General features: G+C 36.6%; 1 protein-coding gene across 1 annotated transcript in view; it reads left to right on the forward strand.

The window, feature by feature from the left end:
* The window catches only part of LOC142350529 (uncharacterized), a 105,333-nt gene that overhangs the window by 48,430 nt on the left and 35,769 nt on the right, over positions 1 to 21,134 (forward strand). The window contains exons 8-14 of the mRNA XM_075402379.1: positions 6,981 to 7,194; positions 12,217 to 12,278; positions 12,929 to 13,192; positions 14,322 to 14,532; positions 14,972 to 15,148; positions 16,010 to 16,159; positions 16,497 to 16,724. Of these exons, the coding sequence (XP_075258494.1) occupies positions 6,981 to 7,194; positions 12,217 to 12,278; positions 12,929 to 13,192; positions 14,322 to 14,532; positions 14,972 to 15,148; positions 16,010 to 16,159; positions 16,497 to 16,724 (1,306 nt within the window). The remainder of the gene's footprint in view (positions 1 to 6,980; positions 7,195 to 12,216; positions 12,279 to 12,928; positions 13,193 to 14,321; positions 14,533 to 14,971; positions 15,149 to 16,009; positions 16,160 to 16,496; positions 16,725 to 21,134) is intronic.

Raw genomic sequence — 21,134 nt, forward strand, 5'->3', positions numbered from 1 at the left:
AGTTCGTCCAATCTTAGGAGTTCTTTAATATATTTGATATCATATGAGGCAGGGATAGCGTCAAGATTAACAGTGTAAACAATATCTGTGTTTTGAATTTCAGAGAGTTTAGGTGTCGCCTGTGGTGGAAAGATAGGTAGATGGAAAAGAGCGATGTGTTCGTTATTAAAATCTCTAATATAAAAAGCCCATTCACAGCAAGTGTGTGAATACAGAATGTGATCTAAATTATAGAAAATTTCCTGAAAACGGACTTGTCTAGGTTTAAAGTTCTGTATATATCTGAAAGTGTCAGCGTAGGGTGTTCTCTTAAACAATATTTGAAGTCTGTATTGAAAAGTTATGTGCATACCTGTCAAGTGTTTTGGAGGAGTTGCTTTCAGTACTGTGTGACTGAAACTTGGTATTTGAGTGTTGTTGTCGTTGTTGCTTCCTTGAGCAATAATGAGGGCTTTCTGTGAGTTGTTGAAGAAGTCAGTAGTTAAAGGAACTGTGCTCTGAGACAGTTCTTGTTTTGTTGAGAGAGAAAAAGTGAAGTCTTAGAAAATTAGAGATTTTTTAAGTTGTGAATTAGAAGAAAGAGAGTTAGAGGAGATGAGAGAGAGTTTACTAGATGGTTTTCAAATTTTTGAAAGAAGAGAGAGAGTTATAAGAGAGAAGCAACTATATTGCAAGAGCGAGAGACTGTGAAGTGATTTTAGAAGATATGATATTGTCTGACCACGACTTTTTATTCGGGTACAAAAAAGTTACCGAATCATATCTTGGCGAATAAATGAGATTAGGGAATTGTTCCTGGACCGAGCTGTTGGTCAGTTATTAAACTAATTTTTAGTTAATTTCCTTTTTAATATTATCGTGGGGAATGGCCTGTAATTACCTTCTTTTTATTTCCTGAAGGAGGGGTTTTTGTGGTTCTGCTAGGGTAACAGGTGAAGAGATAGTCCGTGTGCTTTGTTTACTGAGTTGAAGAGTTTGATTAACTTTCCCAGTGAAAGTAATTGTATTATAGGGGAGAAGTGTGAAAGATCTATCCGAAATATTCCTTTCGTGTAGGAGAACGAAGGAATTGTATTTTTATCCGTATTGTGTTTTATAGCTATTAAGCGTGTTATGCTAAATTGTATTCGACTATTTGAAGCAAGACGAGTGATTTTATGTGTGTAATAATAGTGAAGTGTGAATAGTTTTATTTGTGCGTTTGCACATAAACTGTTTATTAGTTTATGTGCGTTGTTCATGAAGCCGAAATTTTTTATTGTGGTATGAATACTCTATAGTCCTCTACTGGTTGTCGTCGAAGGCCACTATTTCGTGTAGTGTAGTTTTACGAAGTGTGTTCGGGTATTTCAGACAAGTTACTAGCTGTTTGGAGGGGAAAGTCATTTGTGGATAGTACCTCTAGACTTTCTAGACTGAACGAGACAATCTTTGACTTGGTAAGTGGTGGCTTCGTTTGATGGAGTTTTGAAAAGGGAATTATCCGAGAAGTATTTCTCCATTTGTTCTTCAACGAAGAGTTCTTTGGGGTAATATGGTACTATATTACTCTCTTGACGGATAATCTGTTTACCAGAGAAATCTTCGAGTTTATACGTAACTAATGTAGGGGATTCTATTGTTTTATAAGGTCCAATTTTTTGTGATTGGATCTTTTTAGATACTCATATTTGTGTGGTTTTGTTTACGATTAAAACATAAGTGTTTATTTTGAGTGGTTGTGCCGTTCCAAAGCGACGATTTGTAAATGTGCTTAAATTTTCATTTGGGTTTAAATAATTATGTACTTCATTATAAACTTCCTAGTGTATTTTTTCAAGGTTAAGAAACCAATGTGCAAAAGTTCCTTCCTGTAGCTTTTTAATTTGTGGGTGATGACCTAAGTGGTCAGTATGTGTATGATTTGGTAGTGAATTATAGGGTGAATAATCTGTGGGTTTGCAATTTTCCAAACTATCTGTGGTGGAAGATAGATTAAACATTATGGGTTTCTTTGAATTTTGACCAAATACAAGTTCATACGGTGAAAGATTTATGTTGGTTCGAACTTGTGAAATAAATGCAAACGGAAAAACTTTCACTTTATGTGACCACGTGTCATATTGTGAGTCTAGGACTGTTCGAAGAAGTGTATTCAACTGGCTGTTGCTATTTTCAACGAGTCCATTAGACCACGGTGCATATTGCGTACGTGGTTTGAATTGTACATTATATGTACGGCAGAAATGTGTGAATTCTCCGTTAAAGTATTCCTTTCCGTTATCTGTTACTAAAATATCTGGAATGCCAAATTTAACAATCCAGTGGTCAAATAATACTGTGAGTGCATTTTTTGCATCATTTTTGGGTGAAGGATGGAGAACAACATAGTGTGTGAATGCGTCCACAGTAACATAGACGTAAGAGTTTCCATCAGAAGACGGTGAAATTGGGCCTTTTGTATCCATAGAAAAACGGCGATTGAATTATGGTGAAACTTCTAGAAATGGCTGCTGTGGTGCCATTAACAGGTTTGGCATGAATTTGCTCGTCTGGCAACTTAAGAAGTCTTGTGTGAGTATTGCTATCCATGTGTTAATATTTGGAAAATAATAGTTTTCCGTGATTGTCGCGTGTGTTTTTTCACGACCTGGGTGTCCTGAAAGATCATGGGAGTGTGCTTTACAGAAAATGACGAGGAGGAGAGACAATGGTAAACAGAAAAGATAGACAATGGAGAGACAATGGTAAACAGAGAAAACGGTGATGTTGTTTCTTGTATATAATACAATAGATTATTGCCTCCATTATTACTTAAATTTCGAAAACGTCTGTCGTAGTGTAATAACCTTTTATTTTCTCGGATTGTGAGTGACGGGGTTGGGGGGGGGGGGAATTTTATACTTTTTCCAAAACAAAAGCTGTTTTAGTACTGGGTCCTGTTGTTGAGTGTTGTACAGTAGTTCATCATCTATTTCGGTGTGTTCTTTGTAAAAATAGTTATAGATGACGGGTGATTTGGGTATAAAATCATTCATCGCTGGGAGTGAAAATTTGATACTATTTATTAATTCGGCGTAGTTTGTGTCGTTATTAGATTGCAAGAAGGGTTCTGTTTTGTTCGTGTTTAATGTGACGTCTGTATGTTTTATAATTGGATAATTTTCTGGAGATGAGTAGTTATTTTCAAAATGTTGTAATTTTTGCTGGTGTATATTCTACAAAGGTTGTGCTTTGGTTTTAAAATCAGTATGTGCTACTGGAAGATAAAGATCTTTTTCTTGTTGAACTTTAAAAATGTTATCTTTAATCTGTAAGTAGATTGGAAAATGCAGTGATTCTACAGCAGTGTCTGTAGAAATTGAAATAATGTATTCTTTTATTCAGCGTAGTAACACTGTATAGGTTGTGTATTATGGCTTTGTGTCATACAGAATTTAATTGAGTCTGACATTTCAACTGTGCGAAGACGGTATTCGTCTTGTGTTGTGGTCGTCAATGATTGACTTAGGAGATCTGGAAGTGAAAATTTTTTCCCTTCCGTCCAAACTATGTGTAGATTTGGAAATTTCATTAATATTAAGTTAAATTTATAAACTCTGTGTTTTGGTTTATTCTTTTGTGTAAATAAGACTAAAATTGGTTTGTGGTCAATGTATAATATTATTGGGTGTTTGGATCCTAGCATATAGAATTCATATTCTGAAATTGCGTATATAATGGCTGAGCATTCGCGGAGAATTGTGGATAATCTAAATTCTGTGGCAGAAAATAGACGAGAGTTTGCCAATACTAGTTCCATTTTTCCAAATTGATTTTTCTGTAGGAGTGCTGCTCCAATGCCATAGTTAGAGGCATCGCACAAATTGTATTAGGTTTTTTTCTGAATTAGGAATTGCGAGGCGGAGTGTTTCGTCCGTAAGTTCTTTTTTAACTCTATCAAATGTTTGTTGTATTTCAGTGTAGTCCATTTGAAATCTGTTGTACCTCTGAGTTGGATGTAAAAAGGTCGGAGAACGACTTGTAGGTTGTATATATATTTTGAAATGAATGTGAGAAATCCAACATAGTTTTGAATTTCTTTTTTTATTTTTGGGAGGTTGGAGTTTTAGAAATCCATCAATTTTTGATTTGAATGGGTGTATGTGATTATTTTGTATTTGGTGGCCTAAAAGTTTGACTGAGTATAAGAAAAAGAAAGATTTATCTGGAGCGGCTTTGAGAATTTCTTTCTCTAAAATAGTGTGGTACTGAGTAAGCGTTTGCAACATTGTGTCTGTTGTTGTGTCTTGGATGAAAACGTCATCCAAATAGGTGATTATTTTGTTTTTTCTAATAAGGGCTTGAAAATACTGCTCATAAAGGATGAGAGAGCTGCTGCGCAAATAGAAACACCATAAAACAAGCGTTTAAAACAGTATTGCTGTCCAGCGATCACAAAATTTGTGAGTCTTTGTGATGGTTTAATAAGTGGCATTTGGTTATGCGCGCTGTCATGTCTGCTATCGAGAAAATTGATCCTTTAATCCGTGTTAGAATAACTTGAAGTGACTCTATGGGCCAACTACCCTTTGTTTCGTCAATCATTGTGTTTAATTGACGAGCTTCTAAGACATTTTTTAGAGATTCTCCTTTTTCGAGAATTATTATTGGGTTGATAAATTTATTTCCGGTGGTTAAAGAATATGTGTTTCCGGGTGCTATAATATCAAAGTGTGTTAAGATATCGAATAAGTGTTGTACTCTATCTTGTAATTGGAGTGGTATACGAGTAGCTCTTTGCTCCTTAAAAAGAGCGGTGACTTTGAGAGGGAGATTTAGTTCTACTTTAATCTTTCCACCATCGAATTTTGAAGTTGCATAACACTTTTTGAAATAGTATGAGAAGTTGTGCTAATTTTTCAAATTGTGTTTGTATTAATTTTGTGTGTTCGAAATTAAACATGGTGGGAAAATCTCTATCTGTCCCGGTGAATTTTGAGACATCAAAGGTATGATGAATTTTTCTGGTGCGCTTTGTTTTCGCGTTCCTGTTGTTTGCTAAAATTTGAGCAATATAATTTTTTAAGTGTTTCTGACGTACCTTGAGTGAGGTATTTTAGAGTGTAAGCATCCATGAAATCTGTGAGTTCATTGATGCGATATTTTGTGGTTTGGTAGTCGTTGAGTGAAATATCTTGCTGTGCATATCCAATTATTCTTTTACCAATGTTCACGGGTGACGTAAAGGATTTTGTATTAATATTTGGATAAATGATTGATGAGGATATTCGAGATTGTTTATATCCATTATAGGGAAAAACATATTTTTGCGTGGTGGTATAAATCAAAAATCGGATGCATAAAGGATGGTACCACTCGCATTTTTGTTTTTGCATTCGTATGCGGTTAGGGAGTACGTTAAGATACGGTGTTTGGATGGTGTAAAACATACTGAGTGATCGCCAATTACTGGAAACAATCGTGAATAGTATGGGGTGGTTTAATTGATGAATCATAAAACTTTAGTAATTTTATGTCAATATTATATTTAATCTCAAGTGTATGAGATGAACATTTAATCGAGTCTACATATTTTTCGAGGAAGGGTGTACCTAGAATATTAAATTTTTTGTTCGTTACATTGAATGTGAGTGTAAGCGAAGTGTTTTTGCAATTTCGACCCTCGGTTACATCTGGGTAAAGTGTAAGTTTTAAAGTACCTTTTGACAGTAATTTGGAATTATTTGCTGCTGAGAGAACAAATGTTGATGCTTTAAGTTGTAATATGTGATATTCTTTGATTTCGTTCCAAGTGTTAGTATTTAGTATATTAAGTATTGCACCAGAGTCTAATAGGGAATCTATTTCTAAATGTGGTGGAGAGATTTGTCTCTTCAGATCGAGTTTTTGTTGTGTGTATATTGTTAATGGTAGTAACCATATGTTATTTTTACAAGAGGTGGAGAGAATGTAATCTTCGATAAGAGTGTTACATTCTTCCAGGCAATTAAAATATTCATCTTGTGTATCTTGATTCAATTCTAAAAGTAGATCATTTAATTGTTGTTCGAGAAGTGTTTCCTCGGAGACATTTGTAGTGTCTACATTTTCAGTGTTCGACGTAGTGTTGTCTGTTTGTTCTTGATCTAGTAATGAATTAATACAATTTCTAACTTTATGAAGTCTATTTCGTGAGAACGGTCGTCGTGAACGATTTCGGTCTCTATTGTAGTGAGGTGATTGTGGTCCAGAACTATAATGAGAATTATTTTGGAAGTTCGGTCTAGGGTATGGTGAACCGTTTCTAGTGGGTGATTTGAAATTACTATTTCCGCAATGGGGTTTTGAGTTATTTTGTGAAAGTTTATTTGGACTTCTGTGTCTTGAGTGGTTTCTTTGATCTCTGCTATTGCTGCGAGAGCGATGTGAAAATGGTAGTGGTTTACCTGTCTTATTATCCGATGTAACTTGTCTTTAGGGAGGTTTTGATTACTTGGTTGAAAGTTTGTTTTTCAAAATTAGATTTATCAAGTGGCTTTGTATACCTTTTCTCAGGGCACGTAGAAGTACTATGTCCGGAACGTGAGCATTTTTCCAAAATTTTAGGAAGAGTGGTTTTCTTTTACAATTAGGGTCATTTGAGTACTTGTGTCGTACTACATTTATTCCGTGAGCAATATCTTGTTCCATTGCATGTATATCATCTACTGTAAGATTATCTATTTCGAGTCAGAGATTGTTAAATGAGTGTGAAGAAGTGGGATTTTCTTACTCCGGTTGAGTTTTCTTACCACCTGAAAAGATTCCCATTATTTTTAATAGGGCTGGCAGTGTGTTTAATAGGGCTAGCAAATCACTATTTCTGTAGGATTTAATCACACATATTAAGGACCTTTTCCGTTTGTGCCCCCCCCCCCCCAGCTTACTGGGTGCATATATTATGGGGGGGCACAAACGGAAAAAATCCCATCATTTTAGCCCGAAATAATATTTCAGCATATATTTCTTGCAATTTTAAGCCTCTCCAACGTCTACCATTTTGGCGACCTTGACCCTGGTGACCTCTATACAATCTCAATGAAAGTCACCAGTCTTGGAGATGTGAACACGGCAGTCAACAGAAGCTACACTTTCTACGACTCAACATACCCAATTGAACCGACTATTTTCACGACAGTTACTGTAACAGAACACACAATGCATTTTGGATGGACCAACCCCGTTCACTTCCAGGTAGGTTATTAAAACTCATGAAATATAAATATTTTGATTACTTATTTGAAAAATAGATCTATTCTTATCGCCGTGTCTTTACGACCCCCCAGTTACAAACTATGCATTGTTGTATAACACACGTTACTATGTAAGAAAATTATCATGTTCGTGTAAAAGATATACTCAATAAGTTAGGGGGTAGAATGAATCAGAAAATTTTATGACAGCACAAAAAAAAACATTAATTCCCAGGTTGAGGTCCAGACCCAAATTGGTTTATGATCAGACCCAGTCGAGCGCACACCCGTGTGTTCCCAGACCGATATTACAGGGTTTGGACGGAAGTTCCAACGCACTACAGTCTGGACGATGGCCTGGAGATGGTCTGATCAGCGGTCAATTTGGTCTGACAAGTCTTGTCATAAGCGGATTCGAGAGCACTTGGATCCGATCAGAGGCAACTTCGAGCGCAATTGGGTCTGATCATAACCTCTTCGAGTGCACTTGGGTCTGAACAGAGGCAACTTCGAGCGCAATTTGGTCTGACCATAACCTCTTCGAGCGCACCTGGGTCTGATCACAAATGTTTTCGAACGCAATTGGGTGTGATCAGGGACCATTTCGAGCGCTTTATTTTTTTCATTTTTTTGTTTTTTTTACTGAGAGATGTTGGCTCTGCCATGAGGCAACAATAAAGCAGCGTTCTGAGCAGAGACTAAACTAAAGTCCAATAGCTCTTATCAGAAAAAGGAGTCCAGCTGATAGCGAACGCCGGTCCACTTCAGAGTAAACTTTAATCAACTGGAGACCAAGATGTTTCTTATTGAAAGCTGTCTAAACTCGTCCATTGAGTCAGAAAAATACACTAAACGGTATACTAAAAAATTGTTCTCAACAGTTGGGTTACATTTTCTTTATCAATACTTTTTTAGTTGAATTTTGCTTAGATGAATTAAATACTGCAAACATCAGTTTTTATGAAATGAATACATTATTGCAAAATTAAGAGATTTGTTCATAAGTAAAATCTTTCTCTGTTCAGACTAATTTTAGCGCACTTGAGTCTGATTAGAGCCTGTTTCGAACGCACTTCAGATTGATAATAAATGGCTGCAAACGCAACGTTGGACCATAAATGCTTCGAGTGCAACTGAGTCTGATCATAACCTCTTCGAGCGCACTTGAGTCTGATCATAGTCTGATTAAGGTCTGGGCAATGGTCTGAATTTGAGTCTGGACCATGGTCTGAAGAGGCTCTGATCAGAACACCTTCGGTCTAAAAAGTCTGATCAGAGACGCTTTGTGTCTGGAAAGTCTGGTCAGAGGTAACTTGGGTCTGGAAAGTCTGATCAGGGTTAATTTCCGTCTGGAAAGTCTGATCAGAGATAATGTTGGTCTGAAAAGTCAGATCAGACAAAAATATGGGTCTGGACATCAATTTGGGTTAAGTTAATTATTTTAGAGATCAAAGCCGATCAAAAAATATCCACCCTCTCCCTCTTCACGTAGAAAATCATAATCGATAGCTGATAATTTATACTTCGTTTTTACTACAATTTTAACACCAATTACCCATTATATCAATTTCAGTTCTCCACTTAAAACTGTAGACAATTTTTTTTTTATTTAAAACAGTTGGAAACCTGAACCGAATGAGCTCCACGATTTTACAAAAACTCAAAACTCATAAATTTTAATTGAAACGGTGTTGTATTGTGTCCTGAGTTTTCATTATGAAGAATCTTCAGAAACATTTTTGTCCATTTTTGTGTGACATCTCAATGGCTAATTGGACTCTACTTCTTTTCACACCCATTCAATTAATAACCCATATTTTAAAATCATATCTTTTACCCTATATAATTTAAACCCACAAAATTTCACAGCAATTTCTTATCACTCATCTACATTGCGAGCCAGCGCTTCAAATAAAGCGGACTTTTGGTCAATTTCACCTGTTTTATATTCTACAAAATGTATATTATTACTTGTAAAAAGAGCGTAAAGTGTGAGATGTAGCGACAAAAAAAAGATTATTTTTGTTGGGATACACTATTGAACAACGGATTACCCAGTGAATTGAAACCTGATACACCTTGATGAGACATATATGATCTTGAAATCTCTGTCAAAACGTGAAACCTCTGCCAAGAGCTTGAAATATCAATATTTTATGGTAAATTACCAAGATCTTATCAAAATAAACCGAAAATATTTCTCTCAGCTCTTGTGTTTCTTACGAATTGATATTTCCATTGTTAGTGCCATGTCAAGATCTCGGCAAGATCTACCATGTTTTAGTATAGTTCTTCTGAAGTTGTGTCGAGTTTTGGTTAACTGGGTATACTAAATTGCATTAAAATAAAACATTCCATTTGGTATTTACACTAACTTTATCTCAAAATTTCACCAATTAGGGTAATATTAATTTAAAAAACTAATCGCACGAACGCTGGCTTGTGATGTTTACAATTCACTCGTTACCCAAACCCTACAAATCTATCATTTTGTCCGTTTGTCCGTTAATTGTAGGCAAATATAAGGAATATTGCAAAAATTGTATAAGCGGTATACATATAATCGAATTGAAAACTAGAGCGTGCAAAAACTCGGGGCTGAATGATAAGGGTGAAAACATTGTGGGTAAAAATTAAGACAATATTTGTTTGGAAATCTACGCAGGTATTCCCCACTTTTTTCACATCAAATAAAAAAAATTTCGTGGAATAAGTACCAGTAATATCTTCCTAACGCCCTTAGACACATGTTTTAACTCTTTCCCGCAAGAAATTGACGTAATTAGAAGCAACATGCTAATGAAATGTTTGTTCAGATAGCATTGAAGAATTACATTGACAAATACAAGTACTTAATTTTTTTTTCTAAAATAGTTGGAAAATTTTCCGTAAAATTTCTTTGTTTTTTGTTCAAACAAAAAAATTCATTAAATGCGGAAGTAAGATCTGAATACTTTTATTTTTCATCAAAGAACGTCGTTTTAAACTGCTTTCTTTAGCGCTGATCCTAACTATAACTTCTAAGAAACTTAACAGTTCTCGAAACAACGCTGAATTTGTTTATCCCGTGTATTAGAATGTAAAAACGAATGTTCCTAACAAGTCAGTGTAAATGTAAGCTCAACTTAGTGGTGCCATTTCGAAGCAGGTTTTGTCTATAAATTTGAGTTCATCTATTTGTATCTAGAAGGCCATGACAAGTTCTGCAGTCCTTGTTGAGGTCTCAGACAGTAAATGACCTCTGGTCAGACATTACCAGACAAGAAATGACCTCTGATCAGACAGTTGCAGACAAGAAATGAGCTCTGATTAGATAGTCTTAGACAAAAAATGACCTCTGATCAGACAATACCAGACAAGAAATGACCTCTGATCAGTCAGTTGCAGACATAAGTGACCTCTGATTAGGAAGTACCAGACAAGAAATGACCTCTGATCAGACAGTCCCAGACAAGAAATGGCCTCTGATTGGTCAGTTGCTGACATAAGTGACCTATGATCAGACAGTACCAGACAAAAAATGACCTCTGATCAGACAATACCAGACAAAAAATGGCCTCTGATTGGTCAGTTGCAGACATAAGTGACCTCTGATCAGACAGTCCCAGACAAGAAATGACCTCTGTTCAGACAATGCCAGACAAGAAAGGGCCTCTGATTGGTCAGTTGCATACATAAGTGACCTCTGATCAAACAGTCCCAGACAAGAAATGACCTCTGATCAGACAATACCAGACAAGAAATGGCCTCTGATTGGTCATTTGCAGAGGAGATAAGTGACCTCTGATCAGACAGTACCAGACAAAAAAATGACCTCTGATCAGTCAGCCCCAGACAAGAAATGACCTCTGATCAGACAACACCAGACAGGAAATGACCTCTGATTGGTCAGTTGCAGACATAAATGACCTCTGATCAGACAGTACCAGACAAGATATGACCTCTGATCAGTCAGTCGTAGACAAAAATGACTTTTGATCAGACAGTCCCAGACAAGAAATGACCTCTGATCAGACAATACCAGATAAGAAATGGCCTCTGATTGGTCAGTTGCAGACATAAGTTATCTCTGATCAGAGAGTACCAGACAAGAATTGACCTCTGATCAGTCAGTCGTAGACAAGAAATGACCTCTGATCAGACAGTCCCAGACAAGAAATGACCTCTGATCAGACAATACCAGATAAGAAATGGCCTCTGATTGGTCAGTTGCAGACATAAGTTATCTCTGATCAGAGAGTACCAGACAAGAATTGACCTCTGATCAGTCAGTCGTAGACAAGAAATGACCTCTGATCAGACAACACCAGACAGGAAATGACCTCTGATTGGTCAGTTGCAGACATAAATGACCTCTGATCAGACAGTACCAGACAAGATATGACCTCTGATCATTCAGTCGTAGACAAAAATGACTTTTGATCAGACAGTCCCAGACAAGAAATGACCTCTGATCAGACAATACCAGATAAGAAATGGCCTCTGATTGGTCAGTTGCAGACATAAGTTATCTCTGATCAGAGAGTACCAGGCAAGAATTGACCTCTGATCAGTCAGTCGTAGACAAGAAATGACCTCTGATCAGACAGTCCCAGACAAGAAATGACCTCTGATCAGATAGTACCAGACAAGAAATGACCTCTGAGCAGTAGTTGCGGACAAGAAATGACCTCTGATAAGACAGTGCCAGACAAGAAATGACCTCTGATCAGATAGTACCAGACAAGAAATGACCTCTGAGCAGTAGTTGCGGACAAGAAATGACCTCTGATAAGACAGTGCCAGACAACAGATGACCGCTGATCGGACAGTCGCAGACCAAGGCGACCTTTGATCAACTGGTTCAATACTGAGATTATCTCTGATCAGATTTTTGTAAGCTCGAATGTTATAAATGACTATGTGATTCCAGAGCACGATGCACAGGTATGAGCGGGAAAATTGTCTGTCTGATCAAAGCAGAATTTGGTTCAGCATCTGAGCCTGGGTTGCAAAATCAAAACTAAAAATATTTTTGTTCTAGAAAGTGTACGTTTGGCATGAACCCTCAGAGGGAAGTTGTCCATGCGACTACAACAACCAGAGGTAAGACCCAGGATGAAAATCATGATCAGTTTCAAAATTCTCCCCAAAATTTCCCCTCCACAAAAAAAACAATTTAAGAGAAGGGGTTTGAACGTTTCTTGGCAACCGTACCCAAGAGGCTAATGTATTGTTTGCTTAGGTCAGGTGCCTAAGATTTTCTCTGAAAACTATATGGTTCCCGAGTACCTGTTGTCAAGAAACGTCATCACGAGTGAACTTTTATCAACGGAAGCTCGTCGAAAGTTTCGGTCAGAAAACTAAGCATTTAATTTGGGGAGCTATAATAGAAAGACTACAAACATTTAGAAGAAACGATCGCAAGGAAAGCCTGAGGATTTGATCAACACATTGTTGATCAAATTAAACTAAAATTCTGGATTGTTTCAGGCAATTTTCAGATCAATTTTGAACTTCGATTTAAATTATTGGTAATTGTGAAAACGAGTGACCAGTGATAGTTGTATTTCACATTTAACTCGTCCCTTATTTTCTAAATCCTTCAGACTCAAATATTGTTTTATTAGCTTTCATCTTTACAAAGAGAAACTCAAAAACTTGTAAAACTAATTGGTCTTGAACTGCCATTTCATGACATTAACGCCTATCAAAACCAATGATAACTGAACTAACAACAGTTTTTGACATTTTAGCCCAAACTACGCAACTATTTCCGGCCTTATAGCCGGGGAGGAGTACAGGGTGCACATTCTAGCCGAAAGTGCCTTCGGCAGAAACAGCTCTCGGTTGTCGTTTGTTCAATCTCTCTACACAGATGTGGTCGTGATCTCAAATGACCTTCAAACTCACAGAATCCAAACTGATGTCCAGTTCGAGTCTGGTTTGGGGTCAACTGTTACGATGGAGTTGATATGCCAAGATTTACCCTTAAATTGGAAACAGAAAAAAGCATTCCAGTTAGTTTAATTATAAAAAACTGACTGAGTGAAGATGAGCTAGTGAAGCCGGGTAATTTTTTTCCAGTCATTTTGCGGGTCTGATAAACTTTGGATCACGCCCCAACAAGAGTCACGGGGTTGGGTACAGACCTCCTTGGGTTGCGGTGAGGTGAAACTTTTTCGATGAAAAACATTTTAATTCAAAAAAATATCTATTTGAACAGTTAATGTTACTGGAGGCGAAAAATCGACACCAAAAACACACTGGAAATAATTTTACTTGAAATAATGTCAGGAAAATGTTTGGCAAATGTTTAAAAAGCATCTAATACAACAGTTTGATTTTGTTTGCCCGAAAGAACTCCAAAGTTTTGATCTCAATTATCAACAAATAGTACTTGTATTTTTACATTTGGTATTTACAAAATTTAACCCAGGAATTATGTATTAACTGTACCTATTCGAAAAAAAGGGATCTATTCTGTTTCGGCCCCCAGTGTTTTTTATGACCCCCAGTTACAAATTTTGTGTTGTTATATAGCACGTTACTATGTAAGAAAATAGCACGTGCGCCTGGGGGGTCATAAAAAATTTATGCTCACTAAGCTGGGGGGGGGGGGGGGGGTTGGAGAATAGATCCAAAACAGAATAGATCCAAAAAAAAGTTGACCAACAATGTAAAATGGCTAAAAAATGAATAACAAAGAAAAAAAATGACAACCAAATGTTGGGATCTAGCATTACTTCCACTTCTATTTTTATGTCAGTGTGACTAAGCAGACGCAACTACTGTCAAAGTAGACCATTACTGATTTCGAATCAGCATCGCTTTCATGTAACACTAATGCACTTACAGTTTCACCAACCTTTCTTTGCTCTCGAATTTGTGCATCTCTCGTGACCCGTTTTTTCCTTTCTTTTTCCTTGAAGCTTGATTTTTCCATAAGGTTGAACAAGTTTAGCTTGTAATCAAAATATGTCAAGTTTTTATTCTGCACATGCTACATTAGGTTGCTTAAAGATAAGTCGAAATGAGAATTTGATCAGTTCATGATTAGAACTTCGCGATTAACTCACATTCCATGAAGAGATGTCTAACTCTCTAAAACCGTCCACCTGTTTAGTATCATTAACTTTTGTGTTTCAGATTACAGTTATCCTTCGCATTTACGGATATTATTCCTGGTTCGGCCTACTCTTGGCAAGTGTTATCTGAAAGCAGAGGTTCCAACCCTCTTAAGAGACAATACGACTACTCCGGGTACACATATCCGATGGTTCCTGTTTCTATGATCAAAGCTGCGGCCACTCTAGACGATTACGACACTTTTACTTTCACAGTCGGAAACCAACCATTCGTAAGATAATTGTTTACACTCCATACTTAGAGGGGGGATTTTTCACCGCAAAAATGTGAATTTTGATTTAGATTACTCACACTGTCGATCTGAAGAATAAAAAACTGAGCAAAAGTACTATGATGGTTCGAGCAAACAAATTTTCTCAAAAGTATATGTGAAATGTGTTCTTTTCTAAAATTGCAGTTTAAAATGCTAACATAATTAGACACTGTATTAAAGCTCCGAAATTATGTACATTTTGCAATCTTTTGTCCCTTTCAGCGCAATTAAAGCCTATTTTAAATAATAATGCGCTAACATCGAGCTGATTTTTTGACCTGGGGTCATTAACAATGAAAAATATCAAGCGTAAGCTCTTTTGATTTCGGGGGGGGGTTGTAATTATTTTTTGCCCTTATTGATAAAATGATGATTTAATTTTGGGTTGTAATTTAAGACTGAGGGTTCGACCACCACAATTCAGTTCACGTGGGCCCAAGAGAGGAGGATAGAGGCATACAGTATCAAAGACGTGACCAACAATCGACACCTATCAACGCATGTCATAGCCACTTCTGGTTGGACCCTACATGACACAACTGCCTTGTCACCCGGAACTAAATACACGTTTGAGGTTACAGTAATAAATTTTATATTTGCCCGTAATTCGGGAACTTTAAATTAGGGTCAAATTTGAAAAACGAAAACTGAATGGAATGGGCTTGAAAAAAGTTAAGCTAAGGTGAGGGTTTGTAATGTTATAACCCAAAAAACCTCGGGCACATAAAGCTGCCAAATTGCCCAGTTTTATATCCCCGTTGCTTTACGCTATGTCTTGCTACTGGAAATAGTAGCTTTCTTAGAAAAAAATATTTATCTTGCAAGATTTTGAAATCTGGTAGTGACTTTCAAGATGATGCATTACTTTGCACATTTTTTTTCCAAAATGTTGCAAGTTCCTGCAAGCAATACAACTTTTTTGCAAGAGTAGTAAGATTCCTTTTAGTCTGGATTAGGGGGGGGGGGGGGGGTTCGAGAGATATCTCAGTTATACGATAATTAGTTCCAAATAAAGTTAACCAGGGCCCTCGTGTCAGAGCATTTCAGTACTGATTCATTAGAATCCAATGGGAAAACGTTAAATGACAGAAACCCAGAAACATTTTTTTTTCATGAATTGTCACTGGGCATTCTTAGTTCATTTTTTTCTGATCAGATTAAAATCATAGACAAAAAATGAAATTTTTGAAAGTCACAAAATACCAAAGTTCAGTTTTTACTATAATCCAAATCTACGAAGCTGCTGTCACGTCTTTTGTCTTTGTCCGTTGAAGTGCGCTGAAAAGCGCTAAACATTTCTAACATGAGCACACTCCAGAACTTTTCGTAGAAAACCTCAGTCATTCAGCGCGTCTCTCCTTTAATAAATATGCGCTGAAAAAGCGTGGACACTTCACCTCGCAGGTTAACAAGCTTCTGCACCATAACTTTTTAGGTAACCAGTATCAGCCATGGACTGACATCAAGTGAGGTCATGACAATTGAAGACTCAACTCACCCTCTCCCACCCGAAGACAACCCGAATGGGAGAATTGTTGGTACAAGCGAACTCACTATGGCAGTCCAGTACTCGGGACCTGTTCAGGCATGGTGTTTTTGTATCAGATTTGAGATATTTGCATTTCATGCCCCTCCCCCCCCCCCCCCCCCCAGTACGTTTTGCTCCCCCTCCCGTGACATAGCCATACATGCATCGTACACATGCCAGTCTGAGTAGAGATGGGGGCATTAATGATCAGACAAATGAAAATGACGGGGCGGGGGGGGGGGGGGGGGTGACGTGCTTTTATATTACAGGGTTGTGGTTCCTGGTCAAAGTCCGGATAAAGTCTGGTTATTAACGAGGTAAAGTCTGATTATGACTGAGAATTGCCCAGAATCTTATTTAAAAAATAACGAATATGTAAACATTTCATTTTTAGGCTCTTAAAGTGTCTTTGTTTCCCTCCGAAGGAAACTGCGCGAGTGGGTGCACTTTCAACGCCCCCTCGACTACCACAATCCAGCTGACTGGATTAACCCCTGGAAAAGACTACAATATCTCGCTGTCGACTGAAAGCAACCAGAAAGAAAGCAAAGAGACATTTGTGACCCAAGGATTACATATGGGACAAATTATCGCATTCAGAACAATAAACCTCATCGACCAAGTTAGTCCCCAATAAAGAAAAATATTCTTAGTTTTTGAAGTTTTTTGGGAACGAAATTGCGTATATTTTATGCAAACTTACGCTAATTTTTTGTGCTAATTTATGCTATTGGTTGCTAAAATTAGAAGCTACAACAGCAGTTCTTGTGACATCTTTCTCACACCACTGAGCTGGCTGAGCGTTTCAAATTTATCTAATTTTGTAATTCCGTTGTGTTGCTCTAATTTTCTAGCTGTCAATTTGCGTTAAAAAACACAAAATTAATTTAACATTTAAACGCTCAAAAAATTAACTGCATACCGTTAAAAATTTTGCGGAACAGGAGAAAGAAGTATACTTTATAACTTTTTAAAGAATTGTCACATTTCAACATTTTTACTACATATCTACTGGACCCTGTTTTAGATGCGTATTTAGGGTAAAAGCAGAGTGTTCAAGCAAGATAAATTTGTTCTGTTTTTGTTTTGAACTCCCTAATTTGCAACTATTTTCTGTGCCCTCATTTTTCCACACAAAATTTAAATCACTGCGCGGTTTGGCTCTGCTCTGATACTATACTTTTATATATAAGTAAGATATCATTACTGTTATCAGGTGTTTTTTATTATTCTTGCAAGCTAAATCAGGTTTAAAATGTCTGCACCCATATGGTAACAACCACGATACTGAAATCTTTCTACTGCAGTTGATAAAAACTGTTGGACTTGTATCCACTTTTAAAGATTTCGCACCTTCAACAATAATTAATTTTCAAACTCATTTTCCTATCAACTAGCGTTTCTGGTTTTTTGTTTTGTACTTGCACAACCTCAAAATATATTCCATTTTCGAATAACTAGGAAACTACAGTCAATTTTCAAAGGAGTTGCAGTTGCTCTATAGAATTTGACTGAAGAAATTGAGCGAGGGAATTCGTTGAAATTTTGGTCTTTTTAAATAACCTATTAATAAAATATCGGCATCACACAATGAGAAAAACTTAGCATAAATTAAGCGTATCGGAAATCAATTTGTGTGATTTCTCGGTTTCTTTTGAGAAACTGTTTGGTTTAACACTTGTTTTAGCTACTATTGGTCTTTAGTGTTTTTGGAATAGATTTTGCTTCCAACCTATTTATGTCGTTGCTGATAATTAATAGCCGTTTGAAGGGCGTAGCAACCTCTCATTGAATCGAGCTCAATGCAGACAATGACGCAACCAAAAAACCTTGCTCGTCGATTAGACCCACGCATGTTTTGCGCATTATAGAATGTTCCGGATTTGAGCGCAAGAAATCCTAGTCAGTTTTGTTTACTGCAGCCACGGGACGTTATCTTATTTCTGTTCTATTTTCCTTTGCTATAAAACGATGCATCCTAAGAACTTAATTGCTAGATTTTACCTGATAGGAAATTTCTGTATGCAAAAAAAAAACGATCAATTCAAAGCTAATTAATCTAATATTCCCGAAGTTGGCCCTGTTAATTGTGCCACCAAATTGTTGTTTGTAAATGAGTTTAGGCTGTTGGAAAAACTTTGTAACAATTGGTTGTGCAACTTTCGTCACTTTCTTCCGCTGTCTGGTATTAAAAAGAAAATTATAAGAAATTCTCTATCACGAATTTTTTTTAATTTCTGGTTGTAGCATTGTTAACCGAGTGGGGTGTTGACGAATTGCAAATCCTTTTTGTTAGCAGTTACAGGCGTTCAACGCAGCTTTTTATGACTTCCCTTCTTGTTCTGAGTTTGTCAAAATCTGTATCAATTATCTTGCGTTCAGATTCTGAAATACATTAAACTTTTGTTCGCTGAGGTTGTCACTTGCTGAGGTCCGTCCAGAACTTTTCTAAGTCTCTGTATGTTTTATCTAATATTCCCCTCGTCACATTAGTAAAATTTTGTGCATGTGTTGAGAGTGCCTTTGATAGCGCATCCAATTGTTCTGTCTAATACTGCTCCTGCAGCAACTGTGGAAGCAGCTCCAGCAGCTAAACCAAGAAGAGGAGATGAGAACAATACAGATTGTTCTTGGTACTATGGACTTTCTTTGTAGAAAATAGTGTAAAGCAACGTATTTCTTCATTGTCGTATCTGATTTGGGTCAGATTTTTCAGCGCATTTAGATGCTCTTCAAAATTGTTAAGCAACCACAAAAAATTAAGATGTTCTGTAACATCCAAATTTTGAAAGTTTGGAAATGCTAGATTCTGACAGAGTTCCGTGTGCGTGCTTCAAGATTCGTGGAACGCAGTTTCTAGTGTTGTTAAGTGATCGCGTACCCGAATTACAGTGGCATGATACGGAACGATACATCAAACATTGATGAAATTGTCTGCGAGATGAGCTCTCTGACAAAAATGAAAATAATGTTTTCCCTTTTTACTTACTGTGTTGGCTTTTAGCGTTTCAGAAGAAATAATAAAAAGTAATAAAATTTTCTGTAGAGGCAAATTTTAACATCGCTGTTCATTTCAATGAGCCTGCAACAATAATCTTATAAAGGCGTGTTCAGAAGCCTGAAATTCTCAGATCTAAGGCACCAAAAATTTTGACGACGAGAGAAATCAAGACAAGGGGACATAATATTAATTAATCTTAACAGGAGAATTCTAGTTTCTCCAAAGTTCTGCTTCATCTAAACTGTCAAGCAGGAAGAACTTTCAAAACATTTAATTATCTGGAATTTAATTTGTCAGTAAATGGGTTGAGGCTGTTGGAATAACCTAATGACTGGTTGTGCAACTTTGCTCACTTCTTTCTCGCTGTCTGGTGATTGGGATTTTTTCATTAATGTTTAAAGAGAAATAGAGACAATTTCTTTCCTCGCTGCTTCCAATATATCAAAGTTCGCTATATTTCGCATGGGTAATAATTCTTTAATAAATGATTTATAGCTGATGATCTTAGGTTTGTTCCATATTGCAGGCATTCTAGCACAAAATTTTGGCGTCATTTCTCATGACAACAATTGGGCGTTCAATCTGTTTCCCGCATTGCACAGATATAAGACATGCTTGGCTTCCCAGAATAAAATTTCTGTTCATGTAGTTTGAATCGTTGCTGTTTGATGTACTGAGTTCATAAATAGGTGAAGCTGCTAGTATTAGCCAAGGCTATATCATATACTGAAGGTTTCTGTTTTGCTTGTTATTGCTAAAAATCTGCAACGCAAAATTAGAGTGCAGTATATGAATCATTATAGAAGAACAACGTCGTGAGACAATTGTTCATTGTTTTCAATCTTGGTTCAATTGATCACAAATGGAGTGCACGCTTCACTCAACGCATTGACTAAGGCCTTGTTGTTTTAGAAAAGCTGTCTTTGATTTGACCTTGGAGATCTTAATGTATTTCAGTTCAGTCCACCATAACATGGCTAGATTGTCTTCTGAGCCAGAATGCAGCATAAGCTGTAGAATTGCTTAAAATTGTTTCTCTCAAAGCCAGGAGGATCGCCATTGAAGACACTAGCTTGTCTCAACTTCACGCGGTAACTTAGATTCGTTAGAAATTTTAAACTTTTGTTGATTGGAATAGCTAAAACTGAAGATTTGATTGTCATTTCTATTTAATCGTTTGACTGAAACAAGGACTGGTGCAAAATGTTCAAAGAGAAAAAGAAAAACTCGCAAGTGCTCGTTTTTAGATGCTCTTCAAAATTGTTAAGCAACCACAAGAAATTAAGATGTTCTGTAACATCCAGATCGGAAAATTTAGAAATGCTAGATTCTGACAGAGTTCCGTGTGCGTGCTTGAAGATTCGTGGAACGCAGTTTCTAGTGTTGTTAAGTTATCGCGTACCCGAATTACAATGGCAGGATACGGAACAATAAATCGAACATTGATGAATTTGTCTGCGAGATGAACTCTCTAGCAAAAATGAAAATAATATTTTCCCTTTTTAATTACTGTGTTAGCTTTTAGCGTTTTAGAGGAAATAATGAAAAGTAAAAATTTTTCTGTAGAGGCAAATTTTAACATCGCTGTTCATATAATGAGCTTGCAACAAAAACCTTCTAAGGGCGTGTTCAGAGGTCTGAAGTCCTCAGATCTAATGCACTAAAAAAATTTGATGATGAGAAAATTTCAAACAAGGCGACATAATTTGAATAAAGTTTAAAGAGAGGAAATTAATTTCTCCAAAACTCTGCTTCACCTAAACTGTCAAAACAGAAAAACTTTTAAAACATTTAATCATCTGGAATTTAATTAGATTTTTTCGAAATTAATTCAGGTTCAGGACTTCACTTCAATTGTTTTTCTTTTTTAATTGTGGTTGCTTCTTCTTGCTATCTTTTGTGGGAGGTCGCAATTCTTTCGTATGTAATTTCTACTGGTAAATTGCAATCATGTCAAAAGAAAGTCGCGTAATTCAAAAAAAATCTCAGCTGATTTTAAATGTCATTTTCTGGAAATTATGATCGTTTTTC

Source organism: Convolutriloba macropyga, chromosome 12 (genome assembly GCF_964194025.1).
Source record: "Convolutriloba macropyga chromosome 12, txConMacr16.3, whole genome shotgun sequence".
Classification (NCBI taxonomy): Eukaryota; Metazoa; Xenacoelomorpha; order Acoela; family Convolutidae; genus Convolutriloba; species Convolutriloba macropyga.